This window comes from Xiphophorus couchianus, chromosome 20, assembly GCF_001444195.1.
Source record: "Xiphophorus couchianus chromosome 20, X_couchianus-1.0, whole genome shotgun sequence".
NCBI lineage: Eukaryota > Metazoa > Chordata > Actinopteri > Cyprinodontiformes > Poeciliidae > Xiphophorus > Xiphophorus couchianus.
The window spans coordinates 28,983,583-29,008,147 of NC_040247.1; the positions used below are offsets into that span (position 1 = coordinate 28,983,583).

Below are 24,565 nucleotides of genomic sequence, written 5' to 3' on the forward strand. Positions count from 1 at the left end.
AGTTATACTGCATTCACCCTTAGAAAACAAGATATTATGGGTAATCCTCACGAGGATCACTGACAAGGTAGTATGTTTCTGTTATATCTGACAAAGACGATTATAAAATATGTTTATGATTCTCATTTCTGCATATTATTGAACTGTGTTCATTGTAGGTCACGATGGTTCTGCTGTTCTGTCGTTATTGTCGTGTTTTAGACGTGTTTAACTCACGAAAGTATGTCAAAATATGTGAAATTTCCGCATAGTAGCACTTTGGCTCCTCCCTGTTTCGGCCAGACTGACCTTACCTTTGTTCTTATTGTGTGAAAACGCAAGTATGTTTTACCAAGTAACACTTTGTTATTGTAGCAGATGGTTAGATTGAGTTGTACATATACACTGTTTTATTAAGACAGTCAGTAGAATGACGGAGTTTTAGAAAACACTCTGAAACTGTTCAATTGTTCTGGAATGTATGTGCAAGTTCTGCGTTAAAGCAGTTTTTTCTCTCTCTCCTGTTTTATATCAGGTATAACTGAAATCTACCTTTGTTGAAATGATAGTTCTACATACGAAAATGTTTTATTCTTACATTTTCTCTTAATGTTAATGGGATTTCAAGGTCTGTTCGATGGTGGAAAATTGTGGCTAAACCGAAAAGGGACAGCATTGATTTACAGGAGACACATTTGGTGGGTTTAGAACGTGAGAAAGTTAGGAGATAAGGTTTCAACCATGTCTTCACCTCTTCAAATGGAGTAACACAGCTGAAGTCACACTGGCTGGTCAAAAAGGATGAATTAGGCCCAAAATGTCAGACTTGATTTTTTTTTTTTTGCATTGATCAAATATTTATTTTTTTCACCTATAGGAGCGTACACTGATGCTGTCTACTCAAGTTTATTTGTGATGTATGAACTTGAGTTTATACAAGTTTATACGTCCTTATTATTCTGACGCTTGGCGAATAAAAATAACTCAATCCTGGCTGAGCTAGAACTGAAAGTGTTAGATGTGGAAAGGTTAAATAAAAACATCACTAAAAGTTCAGTTCTTTAGTGACTTTAAGTAATTTTAGTAACCAATTTTCAACAGGAAGAGTCTAGTCCGATATGTTGAGGACGATCAAGCTGCAGGACAGGTTGGCCCTTGAAATAACAGCGTTACCCACACCGGTATCAGTCCAGCTGTTTATTTAGTGACGTGTAAGAAAACTCCCCTCCCTAGTTTCCAGTTGATACACCATCTATTGGGATATATTATTAGGCTGGGTAGCACAGGACAAACAAACACTTTCCGGGTGGTGACACCAAAAGGGTGGAGCACACACCACTCACTGATAAAAACAGGGAGAAAAACAGGCCAGTGTGTGAAGCATTTTATTCCAATAATAGGGTCAAAGACTGGCATCATGTCAAGAAATGTAAGAATTCGTAACGTTTATTCCAACCATGCATCGGCGGTGAAAGACGGGTCTGCTGCCACCAGCAGATGGACATGTTGGCCCGTTCTGAATTAAGTCAAATTATGTGGGTTTGCTTTATTGAATAGAATAGAAACAACCTTTATTGTCCCTCAGAGGTGAAATGTATTATCTTAGGTGTAATGTGGAAAATCTAGTCTGCATACGATAGAAGGAATTGATTGTTTAGACTTTTCTATTCACACGGGAAACTTTCTTCTTCAATAAGGGGAGGACACGAAGATGATCAGAAGCAGAAACAGAGACACATGGGCTTTCGTCAAGTTGAAATCAAGACATCATCGTCATCAGAGGGAATATTTTGGAAATCTGGATGACAACATTTGATCCAATTACCCTTGGGGAGAATACAGGAAAAAAACTCTCCTTCAACCACGGCTGCCAAGATTTAATCTGACAGGAAGAGCAGGTGATTACATATAGAATCAGAACCAGTACTAAAATTACAAATCTATACAGCACTAGAAATAGCTGATTGTAATACATAAAAATGACTAAATGTATGAATATCCTGGTGAAAGTATGACTGAAAAATTACCCATTTTTCCCTCTTATGACTAGCTAAATGAACCAAAAACATTGCTGTTAACTTAAGTCTGTAACTATGTGAACAGCACCACAAAAAGTCAATTTTATATCAATCAAGTTTATTTGTATAGCACATTCCAGCAACAAGGCATTTCATCATAAAAACACAAAAACAGTAAAAAAAACAAAACCATATAGTCACCAACTGAGAAACCAGGAACAAACTTTACATTTTGATGAGTGCCATTATCAAAATCATCTGCAAATGATTGGCAATATTTCATTTATTATATTCCAAAAGCAACTCTAAGCAGGTGGGGTTTTTAGCCCTGATTTGAAGGAACTCAGTGTTTCGGCTGTTTTGCAGTTTTCTGGACGTTTGTTCCAGATTTGTGGCACATAGAAGCTGAATGCTGAGTCTCCATGTTTGGTTCTGGTGATGCAGAGCAGAACCAGAAGACGGTTGTTACAACAGCAAATCTTTAATGTATTTTAGTTCCTTCACAACATGTCACACAAATTTTCTATGCCTAAATTTTCATTTTGGTTCAATTGTTACAAAAAATTCTCAAGATCTTCCGTCCATCGCATCTACAAATGTAGTATGTTTGAAATATTCAAGGATTACCATGCGCTGCTATGTGACCAGCCATAGATGAGTCAAATTGAACTACCATATGCAGTTTAATCAAGATTTCTTTGGAAATACGACTGGCCTGGTGAATCTTCAGGGAAGTCCGGCCACATCCTCCAATATCCTTGTGCCACTCTTGAAAAGTCAGATATTTTTTAAGTCTCAAAAAGAAAAGCATTTAGCACCTTATGAGTTATTTGTTCTTCTGTCTTTGGTGTTACATCTTATTGGACGTAATGAAAATGTAGAGTCGGGACAGGAAAGAGGTAAACGTTCCCTTCCTCAACAACTTCATCTCCACATCTATCAGGAAGTCCTTGGGGTCGCCAACTTTCCTCTGCAAATAAACGGCACCTGTGAAACTGTTCAGCTTGCGAGCGCTAAAGTAGCCCCCTTCGTTGCCTTTGACGATGCTGATGACAATGTTGTCACCAGAGTAGACAGGTGATGGTCCAATGCGGAAGATCTGACCCGGAGTGATGGTGTTGGTCTTGAGGTTCAGCTGATGGTACGTGATCCGCAAGGGAGAGTTCTGACAGTCTATGGAGTTGGGAGGACAACCCATCCGCTCGCAGTGTCTAAAAGATAATACAGTACGAGAAAAGAAATATAGAAGCAGTTGTTGTAGTGTATGTATGTTTTATTTAGCCAGGATAATTATTCAATCAGATTAAAAACCTATTTTCCAAGAGTGACCTGCTCATTTTGTCTGTAGCCGAAATGACAGGAAGACAGGTTGTGAGACAGGGAGAAGACATGTGGCAATGGTCAACAGGGTGGGACTCAAACCCGTGATGACAGCATCGAGAACTGAGGCCTTGTTAATGGGTCACGTGTTTTACACCGCGCCCTGTTGTGGCCGATGCAGAACAACTGTCAAGTAACAACTCAGAACCACTGATATTCTTTTTTCTCCCTCTCTGTTGGCTATGCTACACACAGATTAGTTGTCACAGCAACTGACAATGCCGCCGCTAATGTAGCAGGATTCAACACCAAAAAACATTTCCCACACAAAGGACAGAACCTGCAGCCCATTGCAGTTTTATGTTTTCAGAATTGATGTTTATTTTGCAATTATTAATAAGTGATCGCTGTAAATTAGCTCATTTAAATTAATGATCTGTCCACTAATTTACTGATGGTCTGTCGAAGTTGGTGTGTGGGTTGCCTTTTTTTTTTTTTAAGCTGAATCGAAACACACCAAATTCCACAGCACATCTACATGTTGAGGTTGTCAAAGTCAAGCTAGCATAACTGGCCTACTTCCCTCTCCCTCTTTTCTTTTAGTTAAAGCTTTTTCCTGACATTGTTATCTAGTTGTCATAGTGTAGCAAAGCGCTGTGTTTCTTTTTTTTTTTATATGTCAGACGTACTTTTAAGATTTAGCGTATTATGTTGACAACTTGGCCAAAACCCAATGCTAGTAATTGTTGGTGAGCAGCTTTTTGTCCTCCAGCAGGGAGGTGAGGGGCGGGATCTTGCACTAATGACATCACGCTGCAACAGGTCAACAGTAGCTCAGGGAGGAGGTGGAGGAATCTTTTCACAGATTTTCTGTCTCAAACTCTCAACAACATGGTACAATCTGAAAAAACCCTTTGAATGGTCATTGTTTCGAGTACAGTCACCTCTCCATATGCAGTTGTTGTGAAAAGACTTTCATCCAACTTGTTGGAGCAAGCAAAATAAGAAATGATCAAATTTAATGTTCACTCAATTTATGCCTTAAAATGTTGTGTCTTAAATCAACCTAAGAAAAAAAAAAAGAAATCAAGGTTGGAGATGAGACTCACGTATCCGACACCTTCTTGTAGTTTTGAGGACAATCAAAGGAGAGACACTTAAAGCTGCCCTGCAGGTTATAGCAGGTCTGAGAGAAGGAACAGTTGTGAGATCCAGTCATGCATTCATCAATATCTGTAAACAAATGTCAGAAAAAAGAACAAAAACAACCCTGACAATTAGAGGTTCATTAAATAACTTTGTATTTGTAAGTAGTTTATATCATGGAAGAAGGGATACTGATTTTATAGGTTTATACATTCTTAAGGGCAAATTGTCATGCTTTTCCAAACGTATGCTTCCAGAGCTCCTTTTACTTTTAACCCTTTATATTTAATACAGTAAAAAAAAGAAGTTTACTTCCCTCTGAGTTTATGGCAGATATTTCCGCTATGGTCCAGTTTTAAATTTGAAACTGACAAATGGATCAATGGACTCGCCATACATGCCTTTACTTTTTCCTTATTTGCAAAAAGAAATAAATCAAATTGCAGGCTTTAGATTAAATATCATAGCTGAATTATGATCCCAGAGGTTTGCTCAGTGTACCCAGTATGAGAACTGAAGAACGTAGTTTCTGTTCTGCTCAGCTCTGAAACTTCTTAAAACTTTGAGGTTTGGATAACATTCCTCTAGCAGCTATAAACCTCAAGTCAAGGTTTTCAGTTAAGTCGCATGAAAACTAATCTCTAATTTAACTACAATGTACCAAACAAATACTTTAGATCAGATTGATTACTTCTGCTGATGCTACTTTACAAAGAAGAACAATAAATTTATGTGACTGAGTAGTTTCTGTTGATGCAAGCAGCGCTTCCTCTGCTGTTGACCTGGGCCCTCCACTGTCTCAGAACAAAAACACTCGTGCAGCGTCCGTCACATCAGCCTCACAGACAGGAGGCAGCAGTGAGACTAACCTTTACAGGAGCGTCCATTGGCTGCTGTAACATACCCATGAGGAGGACAGGAACATCGATAGCTGCCTACAACGTTAACGCACTGGAAGACGCAGAGGTTCCCGATGGTCTGGGAACACTCGTCAATATCTGGGAACACACACAAGTTGGTATTTGTTCCAAGTTCATTTCAAGACCCATAAGAACACCTAGAGCAACCTGAAAAATATTTGAGGTGTTGGGCTTTTGCACTTCTTAACTATGTTGACATTTAATGCTGTTATTAGCAGATATGTCAGTCTTCACACATGAAGTATAGAAAAGAATGGCCTTCGTTTGGTATTCTGACACCAAAGGAACTGCAGTGATTTGTTTGTCACTAGCATGTACAATTAAAGCACATTAAGTAGGAAGGAAGGGGAACAGGAAGCTGTGTTTTGATGCAATTCAGGTTTAGTCATCTTTACTAGAGTCAGCTGCCACTCAGCCAATGGCAGTAATGGTCCTGTCAGTGGTGGGCTTACATCACTAGGGCTTCCTGATCCGGTTCTTGGCTTTGAGTAATGACATTGTGCTTAAAATGCTCAAAATTATACTGCGAAATACCGTAGCAATAAACATCACTTTATACCAAGCACCAATGTCTGGAAGAAGGGCCACACGGTAAAAACACAAAATCTTACAAAGTCATTTTTGGTCCCGTTTCTAGTTTCAAATATCTTAGTTTTGTCTTATTTCATGTGTACTAACTTACAAGTATTTTTTTTTATTTAACTTACCATAGTATTTCACAGTAAAATTGGAGCACAATGTCATTACTCAAAGCCTAGAACAGGATCGGGAAGCCCTCGTGATGTCAGCCCACCACTGACAGGACCATTACTGCCATTGGCTGAGGGCTGGCATTTCAGACAAAGATTGTCACCTGACCAGCAGGAATCGATCTTGATTTGGTGTATGAGGACGAGCAGCACCAACTGGATTTAGTTGGAGTGTCTTCTACAAACCCAGCGTGGTGGAAACGTTACCTTCGCAGGTGTGTCGGTCCTCTTTCAGGTAATAGCCTTCACGGCAGTAGCACTGGTAGGAGCCGTATATGTTTACGCACTCCTGGCTGCAGGGGCTGCCGTCGCACTCATTAACATCTGCTCACACCAGGAGGCACAGTTAGGATAACACACTCAGGACGAGCACAGTGAAATTTATTTACATTTCCACACTTGTCGAGACGTCTGGTTAACTAGAATCCGAAATGCATCACAGATGCTTTAATATTCTTCAGCATCCGTTTCCTGTTTGAAGAAGGAACCCAGTTGCACATAATTCCTGTTTATTTTTTTGCATGTATATTTGTTCAAATAAATAAACCTATGCCCTGTAAGTTTTCTGTTCAGTAAAGGCCACCAGTGCAAAAAAATAGAAGAAAAAATTTCAATGGTAAAATATCAAGCATGGCGATAGTCCACAATTATCAACACCAACAAACACCAAATGCTTTCAGAGTGTCTTGTGCTCATTCAGGAAGCTTTTAATAGAACCCCGCTAATCATTAATGAACCCAAGCGTCCAGTTTGCTTCACCTCCTTCAGTAGCCGCTGTAATAGCCTAGATTTTTCGCTCCGTGAAGCACATTCTTGTAAAAACACACAAAACCTCAGCAGGAACAAATCATGTAAGCATATTGTCTGACGCTCCTGGAAGATTTCCAAATTAAATCCGACTCAAGTGTAAAAAAAAACAACTTACAGAAGACATGATAAAAACCATCAAAGCTCGTACAGAGCATTTGGCTTTTCATACAACCAATTTACGAGTTACTTCTATGCCTTACACACACTCATTCAAACTCATTCTCCATACACAATGTGGCGAAATAAAAGCATGGAAAATGTCTTGCCTTCACAGTTGTTTCCATCCAAAGCGAGAGAGAATCCAGTTGTGCACGAGCAGCGATACGAGCCTTTGGTGTTTTCACAGGTCTGGGCGCACAGCCTCCCAGGAAACCGCCAGCATTCGTTTATATCTGCAGGCACGTGAGCAGGAGTTTAGACTGCCATTCACATCAGTTTGCAGATTGGTGATTTGATTTGATTTTTTCACAAATTTAACCTCTGCAGGAATCATCACAGGTTCCCTGATTGGCTATCAGCGAGTTTAGCTTGTGCTGCTACTGTTTTACAGAGCTACTAGTTTGTTTTTAACATGTTGAAGGAAACATGTTAAAAACACATTTGGTTTTTATTCAGTGGGTGGAGAATCCAGAAATTTTACTCAAGTAAAAGTAATGATACTTCATAGTAAAATTACTCAAGTCAGAGTAAACAGTGCAGTAAAAATTCTCTTAAAAGTACATTTTTAAAAAATACTAAATTTACTCAATGTAAATGTGACTAGTTACTGCCCGACTCCGTCAACATCACCACCAAACATCCACATGTGCTGCAGCTGCAGTCTCCACTCAGTGGTTCCTACCTGTGCAGACTTTGCGGAAGGCATCGTACTGGTAACCAGTCTGGCAGTCGCAGCGGTAGCTGCCGGGAAGGTTCCGACAGATCTGTCCCGCTCCACAACGATGGGTCCCCATCTGACATTCATCCGTGTCTAAACACGCACAGAGAAACGGAAAGCAGCTTGTCTGTGGGCCACCTTAACAACACCACAATGATCTATCAATAACCTGTCAACGCCTTAACTGTCGCCCACAAAACATTTACGTACAAGTATCTGGGTGCGTGACAGTGCAGGGGGTTAAGGTGTCTGGTAGAAAATTGATGAATCTTTTCAGCGAGAGTGAATTTCGGAGAAATGTTGTCAGCAGTTCATAGAATAAAAGAACAATGTTCATTTTACTCAAACATACAGCTACAAAAAGTCAAATCAGAGAACCTGTTCATTTTAAGTGGGCTTCTTAATTTTGTCCAGGGCTGTATGAAGCTGTACTTGAACCAGCAGAACTCACCGACACACTTGGTTCCGTCGGCGCTGGAGTGGTAGCCCTCGTTGCACATCAGTATCTTCTGCCGACACGTGTAGGAGCCCACTGTGTTGATGCAGGCGGAACCTGCGGTGCATGGCTCACTGAGGCTGCTGCACTCATTGATGTCTGCAGAAACACAAGGACAGAGGGAAACGCAGAGCAGTGACCCATTGAGACGCCCCAAACTAGTAAGGATGAATTTACTTCACTTATACAACTAATGACTAAATTATTATTGTTTTAATTTAGTTATAGGAAGACTCTGATGGACATATGATATAGATTCAGTTCCCACTCTCAATTTTCCATCTGTTTTGGACAAAATCATTTTTATTTTCTTTCACCGAGGCCGGTCTTTAGTGCTCCATCTATGACACAAAGGCAGCAGATTAAAAATAAAACACAATACATGGCTGCAAGCTTAATCACCATATTGCAACTGTGCTAACAAAATGAAAGTGCATCAGTTAAGTCCAGCAGCCCATGATCCCTCTTAGACAGAAGAGCTGATGGTTTCTTACCGATACAGTTACCATGAGAGTCCAGCGTAAATCCGCTGACACACTTCAGTTTGGAGCTACATCTGAAGGAGCCGGCCGTGTTCTGACACACCGAGCTCTCACCACAGCTGTGGGTGTTCCCAATGCACTCATCAATGTCTGTGGAAAACCAAAAAAGAACAGATGGATATAAGTTCAATAAGGTGAACAATCATGACGACTTGGTCTTCGATCAGTCTGAGTTGTCATAATGTCCCTCCACCAGCAGGTGGCACTGTGGTTCAAGCACAGAACCAGCATGGACCGTTCTGTCTATGTAGTTTATCATCTTACCTGAGCTAAAAGTTGAAATAATTGGCATCAAAACAACATTTTTAATGTTTTTATTCCCCCCCTCCTCCCCCAAGTAAATCAGAACTTAATCAAAACCAGTGACTCCACCTTGGCAAACTCCGTTCTTCATCTGGTATCCTACAGGACAGCGGACTTGCAGCTCACACAGAAACGAGCCCGGTGTGTTCACACAGCGCTGGTTGGGCCGGCAGCTGTGCGTGTTGCCCTGGCACTCGTCCACATCTGTGAAAGGATTTATTTACTTAGAACATGATAGAAGTATAAAATCACACTGATGAACAAGGAATGAAAAGGACACATGTTTTTGTTCCACAATAATCTTGACATGGTAAGGTAAGTAAGTAGTAAGAAACTTTTGAACTCCTACCCCATAAACTCAGACAATATTTTCAGATGGACCCTCATTACTAAAACAAATGAAATATACAAAATCTGGAAGAAAAAAAGAGTCTAAAGATAAGAGCGTTAGATGATGAGGGTGAGCTGATCAGACAGTAAATGAACCAAACCAACTCATCATATCCAGTCATGCATAGTGTGAAGCATAACAACAAATGACATTAATAAAGTCATATTTTTCTCATGACGAGGATTTATCAAAGTCTTGCTCACAGAAGTTCCTTAAAGTTGTACAAATGAACTGCAGATTTTTATTGCATTCAGTAAAAAGGAAAGAATAATGATGAAACTGTCCCAACGATTGGGTGTTTAGATTTCCAGTCATGTTTGTTGACATCACCGACTGACTGGAGCCACCATCAGGCACCAGTCTGATGGTGGCTCCATTTCAGAAACTTTCACTAAATGACCCACCTGAAATCTGGTCCAGGTGGGTCCTGGGTTGCATGTTGTTTATTTTATTTTTCTCATTTCTTTTTTTTTTTTACCTCAAACAAGTAAACTTTCTATTATTCCTATATCGATGTGATACAGTACGGGCCCCCCTCGCTTCCCATATTTATCCCTTTTTTTCTAGCCATTCCAACAGTTTAATCCATTGTTTACACGTTGTGTTTTTTCTGAGCTGCTTTTGAACGCAACATGAGTTAACGTACGAGAGTGCCAGTTTCACACCAGTGGAATCAGTGACGGCAGACATACACGTCTCCAGATACGACCGACCAGACATGTATGGAAATTATGTTAGAAAAGAAACAAACCTGCTGCAAAATGAAAAAAAAAAAAAACAAGAAAGGAAATAAACTTTACCGCCCGTCTGTTCAAGCGTACACAGAACAAAGACGCTTTTCGGTGAGTGTGTCAACTGCAAACAGATGCGCATTAAGATTCTAAGAGTCCATTTAAGTTCAAATCCAGATGAATCCCTAAGAAGCGCCGAGATCCATCACTTCGTATTTACACATGGCAGTGGGACGCTTGTAAATTACAGTTCCTTGCAGATGCTGCAGGTGTCATTATTTAAGCAGCCTGTGCACGACAGAACCTCAGTGACAAGTTTCCCACAGCTGACTTTAAAGTCGACCTAAATCTGTGTGGAAACCCTCAGACGTCCACTTCCAAACCAGACTCCATCCCACTATTTGATTTGTTTCATTCCAGTCCTAAACTCAATCCTGCCCACACACAGTCACACATGGAAACACTTAGGCGAAGAAAGCACTCCCTCTGTTTGCTAAATAAATTGATATGTGAGTTGGTGGTGGATGGTGGAGGGGATTACTGAATAAACTCCTCCAGGACTGCATTTTCCCGCATGTACACTGGATCACGCTGCGGCCACACCTGCACACAACGTGATCAAATAAAGAAAACATTCCCGACTCTACCATCTCTCCTTCTCCTTCTCCATCGGCGACTGGAAGTACAGCACACTGGATTTTTAGTACAGTCAGGAATTTCTGCTATGAAGCTGAATTCCAGACTAGCATAATTTAGCTCTTTCCTCCTTTCTCACTAACATTAGGGCCAAGTTCTTGTTCTTCCCCCCCCCCACTTGTTGCAAATTCACAAATCAGCTTTTTAACTCGTGTTTATGTGGGTCCTTCCATAGGGAACTAAAAAAGAAATAAAGAAACATGTTCCAACATTCAGGTTCAAAGCGTATTATGTAGCTGCTTCTCTTGCTACATTGATTTTACCCTCTTATGTGCCTTTTTACCTGGTTAGTAATTATCTGTCAAAAATAGTAGTTGTTTTTTTTGTTTTTTATTTAAATCAGCTTCTTTAACTTTAATTCACCTTTCTTTAACTGCCATGGATAAGACCTGGCTGTGTATATTTTGCCAAATATTTAAAAACTTAGAGCAATGATGCAGTAAGACGATGCTGCAAAAGGAATATGAGGAAAAACAACATTGTCCTCATGAGACGATTCTTGGTTAAAGAAGAGCTAAAACAACTATTAAGTCAAACTATTGCTCACCTACTGGCCTCACGTTTATTATGACTTCAATGTTAGTTTGACTTAAGTATGAACTTGGTTATTCAGAAACACCAAAAAATAAGAATAGCATGCTAGTTTGGAATAGTATACAAGTGACAATGGAAAGAAAAACACTGCTGATCAGTTTTCCTACGATGCCTAGTTATCACCAAGGTAACCGACTCATTGTAAGCTTTCAATCAATCAATCGAGTTCATTTGTTTAGTACATTTCAACAACATAAAAACACACACATTAAAAAAAATACAGTCATAGAAAACGCAGTCAGCAATCCAAACATAACATCTCGTCATGTTTTATCAATGTTCCATTTATAATGTTTCAAAAACATTAAAAATGCCTTTGATATAAAAGGTCAAAGGTTCCAGACCAGATTTCGGATTTTAGCCTTCTCGCTAAGTTCAAAGACGTCTAATTACAGCTGAAACTGCCACCGACTCTATTCAGTTAATAGAAGATCTTTGATCACTGCTTCATTGCTCATCTGTTAATACAATAATTACCTCAGTGATATTAAGGTTTTGGTGATGACAGGACGTTATCTGAGTTTCTGACCTGGCAGGAAGTTGGACCCCTTACCTTTACATGTCCTTCTGTCGGTCATCAGCGAGAACCCAGGGAAGCAGGAGCAGCGAGCCTGGCCTGCCGCTGCAGCACAACGCTGACTGCAGCCACTCTCACCTCAAAGAGAACAGCAGCATAATCAGTCGTCTCTGGATTCAATACAGCGATACTGTTAGCTGTTAGCTCTTATCATTACAATATCTGTTTATGGTTTTGCTAGGATGCAATGTGCCCTACTTCCCTTTTTAATGCATCTCTGAGGCGTCGTAGTCACACATCTGTCTGGATATTGAGTTGACATAGAAGAGTACAACTGAACCTTTACGCATTTTGTAATTGTAGTGTTGTACATTTACAATTGTTAATGTATTTCATTCGAATTTTAGGAGTTAAACCATCATGACATAGTTCAACTCATTTGTTTGTGTAAAGCCTGAAAATGCGATGTGTCAGCGCCGCGCGAGCAGGCAGCCTTACAGCAGCTCTCAGAGATGCTATGTTTTAAAACCTTTTTTTATACATTCGGTGGATTTCTGTTTCTGTCTTTTTTATATTGGTTGTTGCTTTTTTAAAATCTGATTTAAGAAAGATTCTGATGATTTGAAACTATAAAGTGTTTTCAAATAGTGCAAGGATCGAAATCAGTTAGGAGAGAATGCTTTTTTCAAGATTGTCATGAATGTATACTTCATTTTTTTTTTGTTTTTTTTTTGTTTTAGAAGGACTTAGCTTGTATCAGTGGTAATTTTATTAAGAATAAATGTTTTCCCACAGTGCAATTGTCAGACTGACTAATTCAGTCTGACAATTGCTTTTGGATGGTGTAATACAGTATGTACAAATGCATTACATTCACATTTTTGGATTACCTGCACATGGATGAAGGTGGGCGGGGCTTGTGGAGGTCACAGTGGTGTGAGTGGTGGTGGTCGTATCGGTAGAACTGATCAGTTCTTCCACCTGGCTGTCTGTCTCTGGACTCACTGCACAACAACAGCAGCAGAGGTAAAGGTACTTTAACTACATTCATATTTAATTTGGGGCAACATTGTGTTGTGCAACAATATGGTTTGGTTTTAGTCATTTTTGATAGGCAGTTATCGACTATTTTAGGAACTTGGATCAAAATTAGGGGTGCATCAATTGCACTTTTCTGGCCGATCACCGATTACCGATCTTTAAAATGCCGGAGCAACCAATTCAGATTTTGACCAATACCAATTTTTTTTTTTTGTCAGAAAGTTGCTGAGTTGGCAAAAGTGGGGTGACTATTAACTGTGAACGTGGTGGGACCTCTCTCACTGCAGAGCAGAAGAGGACAGTGGTTGACTTTTAGACGTTTGCTGAGGAAGATAAGATTGGCTTCACATGTAACCTTGGCCAATGACTGCTGGTGAAGGAGGCACGGCCCTGAGAAGACCAGTGGGTATAGACAACAAATGGATTCTTTTATGTTTCCCATTTGGCAGACCAATTGTCAGCTTTGCTGATGTGATGCTACCATCTCATTTCTTATTTTTAAAAGACTCAGCTGACTGCTGAGAATGACATTTGAGGGCCTATTAGTGGCCATATAACTGTTAAAACAAACAGGCCACTGTACAATTTCCTATTAATTTTTAAGCATGCAGCATCCAGGTGAGTGAAATGTCTGCATAGTGTGAGTATACAAGAGTATGGTTTGATGTTTTCAACACAGCTGAAACAAAAGGCAAATACACAACAGTGTGACGAGGACAGAAGGTCTCTACAAGTTGTAACTACTACCTGGTCTGGGCAGAGCGGTAGGTCTGGATTTCTCCTGAGTCCACAGCGGCGACTGGCTTTGACCTTCCTCATCCTCACAGCAGGAAAGGAAGATGTGGCCACATGGATAGCTCAAGTACTTGTGAGCATTGCAACCTTGTCCTTCACTGCGTATCAACAAGCCAATAGCACAGCAGCTGCAGCACACCTGTCCATGGACAAAAGAGCAAGGAAGCTACAAATCACCAGGACTGGTTAAAATCATCGCCATAAACAGCTGTGACAAGACGTTTTTGCAGTGACATAAATGTTTTTTCCCCCCCTCAATCTTAGCAGCTTCAGTTGCTATAGTGACGCATACAAACAATAATACCTGCACCACAAAAAGTGGTTCCATAAAATATGTGCCTCCCAGCTTTGCACATCTACAGGGTTATGTCTGGCCAGTCTTCTTACAGCAAAGTTCAATCTCATTCTGATTGGATGAAGAGAATCCCTGAAGATTAATTTTTAGGTTTTGCCACCGATTTCTAATTGAATTTAGGTCTGGACTTTAACTTGGCCAGGTTTTTAAAAATGAATATTTTGAATATAGACCCAAAGCAAATGTGAATCGACGGTCTGCTGTTTGGTTTTACAGGCACACTAAACTCACAATCACATCAAGCAGTAGCTGATATTTTCTGGGAACATCCATTTCTACAGCAGCAACAGATTATACAGCCTAGCATTTCCTTAAGTTGTGCAGTTTGTCAAGAATTTGTCAGCCATTCATTTTTTCTAATTACAATGTGGGACGCGTTTACATTTTTAAATTTGCAGCGCGTCACTCTGAACAGGCTTTCATCCAGCAGAACCCTGCATTTTGCTTCGCCAATCTTCAAATAAACAGCAGTTTCCATGTCGCTGCTTAAGGTGGTTTTTGCGATTCTCTTAACCCACATGTGGAATCAGTCAGTGAACACTGATTCCACATGTTGGTTTTACCAAACCAACATGTTTGGTTTGGTAATACCAAAATACTGAAACCTTGAGGGAGTGTGTGTCCGGCTCTGTGTTTTTGGTCTGGACGAGATAACCAAGTTAAACCAAGAAAAGAAGAGAGACCATCTGGACTGTTGTGGGTTGAGTCCTTTAGCTTCTTGCATGTTTTTAAGATCTGTAATGGCACCAATCAGTCCTGTGTTTGATGAGACAAGCCAAAATTAGAAGATGGCGTGTCTTAAATAAATATTTAAGTATATCTGTATCAGAACAGATATTTCCAATTCTGTAACTTTATCATCATGCCTGTAACATTCTCTTCATAGCTCTATACTTTCTGACCTGCACAGCAAAAAGGATGCAGAAAACTAACAGAAACGCTACAACGGTTTCGGTGGCTTATTCTGCATGCCACTGCGAAGGATTTCAGCTGCAGTTCCATGCTGGACAACATATTGTGCCATAAAAAAATCATACACACAAAAAACCTCTGACTTTCATATTTCCTGAAGCTTTCCTCTGAAACCTGGTGAGTGGATTACTTGGCTCGCCGGTTTGGCTCTGCTGCCTTAACGAACATCTGGCTCAGGGGCCAATCCACCAGGTTTCTCCTTAAAGAAACAAAGACTTGCAGTCGGAGCAGACTAAACATTTCCATATGGAAGTATTTACAGTCCAAACGGATACAAGCAGAAATGAGAAACTCATTATGTTTTTTTTAAGAGATTAACCTGTTTACTCAAACAGACATCTGCTAGCACTGAGATCTGAAGGTTGAAGTAAATCTCAGTGGCGTGAAAATAAGCATCTTTGTTGTGTGATCGTTTGGAACAAACCGTTCCAAACTGCAATTTCCTCTCTTCATTTTTGTCATTTTCAGCATCAGAAATATTGACTCGTTTCCAAGTCCGACTCGTAAAAAAAGAAAAAAAGAAAAGAGCTCCCATTTCCCTTCTTGAATGATTTTGTCCTTTGTTCTCCAAAGAACCAGGTGGATGGATGTTTGTCCGATCTACTCATGACTTGTCTTTAGGCAGCGACCCCGGCCATCTCGCTTTTGCGTCGGTTTTCTGTACCTGGTATTCATCTGCGCACGAGTCGTTCCCGTCGGCTTCACAAGCGCGTCCCGCTCTGGCAGCCGCCACTCCTGAATCACACCGGCTCTCCTTCACATGGCTGAGGCAGCACTGCTGCTCCACTACACTGAGACACAGAGACCACGCATAGTTAAAACACGCTGAAAGAAGGAATATTGTAACATTAACACGAAGAGAAATAAAGGGGAAAAAAAAAAGTCTAATAAGCCAAGAAATTTAAACCAAGGGTGGGCGCGGTATAATCTGCAGCTGTCTGCAGTTTTTGTGGCTGCATAAATTCTTGATTAGACTGAAGCATAGAGAGTTTCAACTCAACTTCTAATAACTCAAAAAACGCAACCTTGTAAAACAGCAAACCACGAGTTAGTCGGTTAAACGAAAAGGAAAAGCAAGTTTGATAAAAGGGCAGCTTTCAATTTAGATGGACTTGTTGAACGCCTACCTTACAACCAACATGCACAGATATGGAGACATAATTGCCACATTCATTAAATGCAAACAAAATGTGTAAAATATGCATCCTTGCGCTTGCCTTAAGGCTAAACCTAAGTGCGGTTGCTCTGCATGCTCTGAAGTCGGTTCTGTCTTTTGTTTCCATGTTTTTCTGCCGCAACACGTTCTGATGTTTTAAACTCATTTCCCACCTCATTAAGGTCTGCTAATGCGCTGCTGAGTTAAGAAGTCCTGTTTGTTAAATTAGGAAAAGTAGCAGAAAATTGTAGAAAAATAGTCGAAAATTGGGCTTTAAGAACAGAGATGATTCCCCCTGCTCTGTTTGCTTTCTCCTTCCTGCACGTTAGCCCCCAGTTCAAAGATAACAATAAAAGAAAATAAGAACAATAATTGCACAAAAGTTGAAGTGTGCCTTACCGGCAAACAGAGTGGTTGTCCCCGAGCGCAGGAAGGTTTTTGCAGTGGCTTTTTTCCCTGGCCCGTGTCTGACCGGCAGCACAGCAGCTCTGCAGCACGTCCTCAAAAGATTCCCCTGGATCTGCACCCCAAAGACACGCAGTTGTCACATTCAACCCACAAGAGATTGATGGATTAAAAAAAACCAGCTCTGCCATAATTGGTCTGCTCCTGCAAAGTGAGGACCACAAGGAACAGACGTCCTCCTAAAAACAGAGAATCCAATGGAAGACCTTCCTGCGAGCAGGTGGCCTTCTTGGCAGCCTCAAGTTAGAAACTTGGCGTCAGAGACACCAGCAACAACGGTCAACTGTTTGCCGCAGGCCAGAACGGGTGAGTTCCAATCCTACCCGAAACTGCTGGCTGTAATGTTTATTGCTTGGTTCATAACTATGAACTACATTTTTAGGGTGGAAAGCATTCTGAACCGCCTTGTTGCTTAAATGTACTACATAAAAATCTATAAACTTAACTAAAGCTCAGCGCCACTCCCGTCTCACGATGACCACCGGGGCTCCAGCACCCCGTTGCCGTCGTCGACGCTCTCGCGCCGTTCCAGCACCCATCCACAAAACGACGCATTTGGCAAATTTTCAGTCCAGTTCAGTAAGATTCCAGAGGAAAATCTTAAAAATTCGGCCGAAATCCGACCTTCCAGACAGGATTTATTGTCACTTCCTGTTTCGTGGTGAAGGATTGGCGAGGACTTCTTGTAGAGTTTCATACACATCATGTCTGGTCATCAACACGTAGAGGATATTGTTTTCAATCTTATACACTGGATGAAGCAGTAGGAGTGACCGTTCAGTGTCTTCTCTGAGTGGCTTTAGTAAAATCATTGACGCGCCACAGCAATGTGTGCAGCAATGCTCCTTGATGATGCACGAAAAATCTAGAGGGATGATTTATCGAGGAGATATAAATGTTGGAGTAATCTAGAGTCAAATTTCAATACAATCCTGTTGGCTTCTTTAGAGGTCAACGAAAGTCAATCTTATCCAGTTTGGTGCAAATTGGATGATGCGTGTGTGATTTAGAGGTAAGGCGAGCTTAGCTCCTCTGCCCTGGGTGCACTCAGGTCGCCTGGTGATGCTTCACAGCCTCTAAAGTTTGTAACATCTTACATGCCCCACATCGCCTGCTGTGTGTTGTTGCTGGACAGGTGGGACTCTATGCACACCCTGTGGTCCATCTTGGATCTTTTCATGTCAGCTTGAGCAGCTTTGTAAAACCTCCGTCACCTGAGCTGAAGGCAGCTTCGCGGGCCCAGAGGAGTGTCCAAACCTGGCTGGTCTTCCACGGTTTCTGATTAGGAACAATTCAGCTGTATTTTTGCCCTCACAGTCACATTCTTGATGGAGTACTGGATATAGTCCTCTGAATGTCTCCAGCTCCTGGTGTTCAAATAAGTCCCACTGTGTCCGACTGAAGCAGTCCTACATTTTACAGAGTGTATTCTCAGAGTTTGCAACAATCTTTTTGGTAGGCCTGCATCTGGGTGGGGGAGGGGGGGTTGAGGGTAAGAAGGTCTGACTTGCCGAAGTGTGGCTCTACACGCGTGCTTGATGTTGGTGTAAACATGATTGAAAATGTTCTCTCCCCTTGTAGAACATTTCAGACGCTGGTGGAACTTTACGAGTACAGTCCTCAAGCTGGCCTTGTTAAAGTCCCCCTGCAATTATGTGATCACCACTGCGGTGGGCCCGCCGCTGCTCGTTAATGGTGTTCAGCAGGAGAGAGAGCGCTGTGCTTAACGTTGGCGTTAAGGCGGAGCATACACAGCCGTTACGACTACAACACGCAAATCCTGCTGTGGCCTGTTGGTAGTTTTCAAAGGAGTCCTTCCTAAACTAATCTGAGCAAACTGCAACTTTAATATCCCAGAAACGTTGCAAGCAAAAACAAAATGAAGACACGCCTGTCGTGGCTCTGTATTGCAGTCGATAAAACGTTTTCCTTTTCCAGCAGCCATTGTACAAAATAAATCCAGCAGATAAAAAAAAAAAAAAAAACTTAGTGCCATCTTGCAATGAAGTGGCTGGAGCTCTGCTTGGGTTGCCAGGTGAGGGGCTGGACTTGGCTTGGTGTCGGTGGGTAAAACATTGTGACACAATATATTAAGAGTCCGACAGAATTTCACAAAAACTGCAAAAAGTAAATGTTTTTGAAATGGGCTGTTTTGCAGACACCACCAGAACATTTACTCGTTCCTAATAAAACAACTGTTTTCTTTTCGTGTTTTGCTCTTGGACCGTTTCTAGCAGGGGGAGATGCCCACATGGAAGGGCAGAAACATGCAAAAAGTGAATTTGGCGTAATAGTGGGCTGTTGCTCAACAGGTTTGGGGGAAAACTGTAAGAGCTCTTTTCTCTGAATTTTGGATTGCACTGCGCCAGTGTTTAAACGGCCACGTCTTCTTCATTTTGTTTCATTTTGGATGTGGATTGGATTGTGGATTTATTTTTGTGGTTTTGTTGGTTCATAACACCGGAGCCAGCATAATATCGTCTCTGATGCTATTTGTTCTCCAATATTCTCTCAAACTTCTTAGGCCAAAAGCCTAACAGCTGCATGTATGCTGCAATTACATTTGTCAGACTCTACAGATTTCCACTGTAAATAATTTTGTTTTCCTTCCACTTTCCGCCTGCGTTGGCACGAATCTGTGCGTTTCACACAGTCATTTCTGTGTTATTGTTGCGTTCCCCGATATTCTTAGAACGGTATCCTGTTTTTTTTTTGTTTTTTTTTTACCGTGTCTGTATCGGTTTACATCTTACACAAACGAGATTCAGTTATTTCTTTCAATACGTCTGCTGTGCTACCCTGTCTGTTGCTCTCTCAATTCTGCGTAAAGGTCCTTTTTCTCAACAATTTAATGTTCCACAGGGCTGCTTTCCCAGCTAATGTGCCAAATATCATGACTCTTTTTTTAAGCCCAGTTAGCAGGCATTTTCGCTTTCATAGATTAGGGAAGGGTGCTGAGAGATAACGCTGATGGTTTCTTGTTACGTTTCATGAACAGAAGATTCACATGTAACTCACCTCCTTCTGCTCTGTGGCCTTTGCTTCCTTCTCCGTTCCCCTCAGCCTTCAGGTCCACGCTGTCGGGACTGCGAGGAACATCTCCACCGAGCTGAGACTCCAGAGGTCTGATAACTGAAGGTGGCTGGGACGCAGCGGGGATTAAATAAGCCGTGGTTGTTTGCTGATACTCAGGATTACCCTGCGACGGACTGCTAGACTCGAAACTGTTGTTGCTTTTATCGTTTTGCGTCGTCCTAACCAAGTCTAAAGTTCCTGGAAGAGATTCTTGTCCTTCTTGATTAAACCAATCCTCGCCATTTGGTTCATGGAGTTCTTCGGGAAAATGCGCTCTTGAGTTTGCGCCGTCTGGAGTCTCCATGTTTGTCAGCGTGTAGAGGGGAAACTCTACCGCTTTCTGGTCAGGAATATTCTCCGTACCCTTCATTAGATGACTTCTGCTTATCTGACTGACTGAACTCTTGGGGGTTACACCACCTGATGCATTATGGGAATGAACCTCCATCTCGGTGCTCCTCTGATGATGAAGGTCTCCTTCTGAATTCTCCTCAACATTATTTAAATTGTTCACTGGAAGTACAACACTTCCCAGACTTGGGTGTGCATAAAGTGGGTATTCCAATTCTGTGTGAGAATCTACACCTCTGCCTGAAGGAGTTTGTGTGTATTGGAGATCCTGCCAAGAAGCAGTTGCATTTACGGATGGGCTGGCAGTACTCTGCTCAGCAGCAGAGGGAACTTGTGTCACTACTTCTTCTGCCAGATGAGGATGAACTCTATATTGTTCTCTCAGTTCCATCTTTTTGGGAACCTCTAAACCCAGGAGGGAAGAAGTTTTTTCAGATCTCTCAGAGCCTAACAAAGCAATTTTGTTGGAAAAGATGGACGGCTGGGTGGGTAGAGCAAATAAATCTCCATACGCCTCCGAGAAGTCCACATGGTTGTAATCATATTCCTCTGGCTCGTCACCGTCACTTGGTGACGGTATAAAATGAGGAAGATTCCCACTGGAAGGACGGTTATACGACGCAGAGAGCTGATCGAACCTGGTGAAGAAGCCATCTCGTCCATTGGGCGCATTGTCATCTGTAATCAATGTCAATTGGGGATCGCAATCGGGATCAGGGTAGCACATGAGTTTCCCTCCTTCATCGGGACAGTGGCAGATCCTACACGCTTCGACGTGGAATGAATGTCCTGCCTCATACTTCTCCCCTCTGTGAACACATCCAATGCGTTCACACTGCTGGCAACCGTCCTCAGGCTCCAAAGTCTCAATGCAGTTTGGTGGCAAATCCGGACAGCCGATGTAGCGGCAGCTGATGGGGCCGCCTCCGACAGGGCAGGAGCACTCGGTGCTGCCGTAATCCACAAAGTAGGACTGTCCTTCAGGGACAATGCCGTTCTTGAATCCGGCACGGGTGCAGTCATATCTCTGGTAACCCTCACACCTACATCCTTTCTGCAAGCACGAAGCGCAACACCCATCGCTCTCCGGCGCTTCTTTGATGCAGTTTTCCAACGGGGGACAGTCCACACTGGAGCAGTCGCGCTGGCTTAAGCTGACTGGCGGGAAGAGAAGCAGCAAGGCGCACCTCAACAATGTTACTTCTGCCTTAGCCATGGCAGCTGGGAAACGCTGGACGGTCGGCGGAGAGAGGGCGGTCCGTCTCTGGACTCTCAAGACTCCTTCAGAGATGCCGGAGCATTTTGGTGACGCGACTCTCCCTTTCTCTGTAGGAAACGGTAAAGGAAAGAAAGTCATTTCCTAATTTAAAGTGGGTCATCTGTCAAAAGTCCAAAATGGAGAACATGTGTGTTCACTCTTGTTAGTACTTATGCCCCAACAATTCCACATAATCTGATGATGTAATTTTTAAATATTAAACGATTGGTATTTTTATTTTATTGTCACTCAGTAATTCAACCTTTTTTTTTTTTTTACCAAATACTTTTTTTTTTTTTACTCTTCCTTGAGTAATTTCTTGAATGGCTTTTTTTTTTTTTTTTTTACTTTTACTTGAGTAAAAACCTTATGTTACAGTAGCTCTACTCTTCCTTGAGTACAGCTTTTGGATACTCTCTGCCTACCTCTGCTGATCGGCCTAATCTTCAAACCTCAATTTCTGCTTCCAGCTAGACTGACTCAGTTTATCCTCAGCTTTTCTCTGTAGTTGTGCTGCTGGATGATAGTCTGGCCACTTTTTCCTCTACACCTGCTGTGAAGCTTGTTAGAGAAGAGAAAATTGTCCAAAAACCTCAACAGTTGGGACAGAGTGAAAAGTTCAGAGGTGGCGTTTTGTTCACATGTAAAGTCCGTTTCAGCTTCATCCTGAAATGTCGCGCGAAAACCGAATATTCCTAAACTTCAGTGAGCGGGGTGAAATGAAGGGTCGTCTCTCTCCACAAACGCACAGCCAGCTGATCTCCAAGCAGGCGGCGCCGCCAGCAACATTATTTAGATGACAAACAGCGGCGACAAAACGCGGATAAAACGCTCACTCGCTCTGCGCGCATTGCAATTGCAACCTGTTGCCTTTTTTTTTTTCGTCCCAAAGCGAATGTGTTTCCAACTTACCGTTTGCTGCACAGAAAGATCCAACATGCGGAATGAAACACGGCACCAAAAGTTCAATGAAAGTTCTCCTTTCAGCCCAGAAAACACAAGACACGGATATCCTTGGTTTCTGGTTAGTCGGACGTGTGTTTTTCTTTTCTTTTCTTTTTTTTTTTTTTTTAACGGGCGAAGAGCAGAGGAACCAGAAAACCCAGAGGACCCGGGGACGCTGCAGGTCGTTACCTTGTGATGAGCCGTTTCGTTTCCGCCCAGCCGCCGCCGCCGCCGCGTCCTCTCCCAGCCTCTGGAAACCCGAGGAGGCTCGCAGACAAGGGGGAGGGACGGAAAGTTTGTCCCGGTGGAGACCCGTAATGAGGAGCAGGCTCCGCCGGGCTACCTACTCAGGCTCCTGCAAAAAAGTTATTGAACGTTTTCACGTTTTGTCTCTTTCCAATGACGGAAACCAGCTGAAACCAGATATTTACATTCAACAAATAAAAAGGACTTGAACACATTTTTCCTCCCCCCCCTCACTGAAATTAAATCTGACCAATATACCTCTCCTGGTTTAGGTCAGATAGAATTATCCAAATGATTTCTATTTCCTAAATGCCATAAAGCATTTTATAGAGATTTCTTTTTTTTTTTTTGTAACTTTCCTTGAATTCAGAAGTTTATTTGGTCATCATCGGGGACAAGTGTCTCTTAAAATGTATGAGTCAAATCTTTTGGGTTCCCGTCCACAAACCTCTGACAGGTTAGCTCAGTGGTTCCCAAAGATTTTCTGGGCCCCCCTTTGGATTATAATAAAATCCCCCCCCAAAAAAAGAAAAGCACACACATGGTTCAACCAGACATAAACCTTTACACATATTTTGTATTCAAACTCCACTGAAGTTTATTTCACACTTCAGGTTGCAACAAAACAAACTACAAACCATCTTTACAGTGAAACACGTTTGTGTGACTGTTGTGTTTTTTTCTCATTCATCCATACCCCCCCGCCTCCCAAGTGTTGCGCCCCACACTTTGGGAACCACTGGTTTAGCTGACACATCTGAGGTAACTGGAGGAACACTTGTGGATGTATTTTACTGCCATCTTGTTTGATATGATGGGAAGTTCAAAAGAAATCAGCCAAGACACCAGGCAGAGAATTATGCAGCTGCACCAGTCTGGTTCATCCTTGGGAACAATTTCTAGTCGCTTGAAGGTGTCGTGTTCATCTGTTCAGACAATTAAATACAAGTATAGACATGCTGGGAATGTCCAGCCATCCAGATCAGGAAGGAGACGAGTTCTGTGTCCCAGAGATGAACGTCTTTTGGTCCAAAATGTGCAGATTGACCCCAGAGCTAAAGCCAAAGACCTTATACTACTAACCATCCATGCCTTCATTTTTGTTTAATCATGACAAGATGGAAATTACAGTGTGTTTTTGCTCATTTGAGGCTAGAGTGAAATAATTTTAGAATCTGCTAAGAAACTACTTTTTGTTTTCATTTAAACCCCAAATTGAGCAGGTGGTGCTTTGTTTTTACTGACTGTACTATTTGCAGTGCCGTCCCAGTCAGCCTCCCTGCTGAATGTCAGTTGTGCTCTGCTGTTGTAGGGAGCTGTGTGTGGGTGGGCGCGTGTGTGTGTGTGGGGGGGTGGGCGTGTGTGTGTGTGTGTGTGGTGGAACGGCTCAATGAACAGCTCAAGTGATTTCTCCCCATCTGGACAGCAGATCCCCTCAATGTGTCCCTCTTCACGCTGTGGGACAGAATCCAGCAGGAAGTGGGAGAAGGCAAAAACTTTTCTCTCAGCCAAAGTGTCCTGCAATGATCATCCCTGGCTCTGGAGAAGATTTTGACGTTCTGAAATCCCGCTTCAGTGACATGCTGCAAAGCGTAATGTCTAGTACCACCTGGGCGGGGTGAGGGGAAGGGGGATTGCTGTATTAGTTCCCCACATATAAACTAACAACCCTGATTAGAATAGTGAGTCCAGTCAGTGATTGCACTCCAAACTGCTGGCCATGTACACAGTAGGTGCAAAAGGCAGCTTATTTATCAGAATCTGCTCCCACTGCTTTGATTTTAAGATGACTTTTACATTGAGGACTCTTCTCCATT

The 24,565-nt window shown here is 42.0% G+C and overlaps 1 protein-coding gene across 3 annotated transcripts; it reads right to left on the reverse strand.

Annotated features, from left to right (window-relative positions):
• Positions 1–2,094: 2,094 nt before the first annotated feature.
• Positions 2,095–22,846, reverse strand: fbln2 (fibulin 2). 3 transcript variants are annotated; one of them, XM_028003931.1, is made up of 16 exons: positions 22,470–22,846; positions 19,892–21,625; positions 16,808–16,928; positions 15,917–16,043; positions 13,878–14,064; positions 12,980–13,084; positions 12,126–12,227; positions 9,230–9,364; positions 8,810–8,947; positions 8,271–8,414; positions 7,784–7,912; positions 7,209–7,334; positions 6,340–6,456; positions 5,333–5,461; positions 4,427–4,550; positions 2,095–3,208 (listed from the first exon to the last, which is right to left on the reverse strand). In XM_028003931.1, exons 2-16 carry the CDS (start codon positions 21,513–21,515, stop codon positions 2,848–2,850), a joined length of 3,669 nt encoding a protein of 1,222 aa, XP_027859732.1. In that variant the 5' UTR covers positions 21,516–21,625; positions 22,470–22,846; the 3' UTR covers positions 2,095–2,847. The 3 variants fall into 3 exon arrangements, with proteins under 3 accessions (XP_027859732.1, XP_027859731.1, XP_027859730.1); XM_028003930.1 differs by having other exon boundaries at positions 12,980–13,093; positions 22,692–22,844; XM_028003929.1 differs by having other exon boundaries at positions 12,980–13,093; positions 22,470–22,844.
• Positions 22,847–24,565: the final 1,719 nt, after the last annotated feature.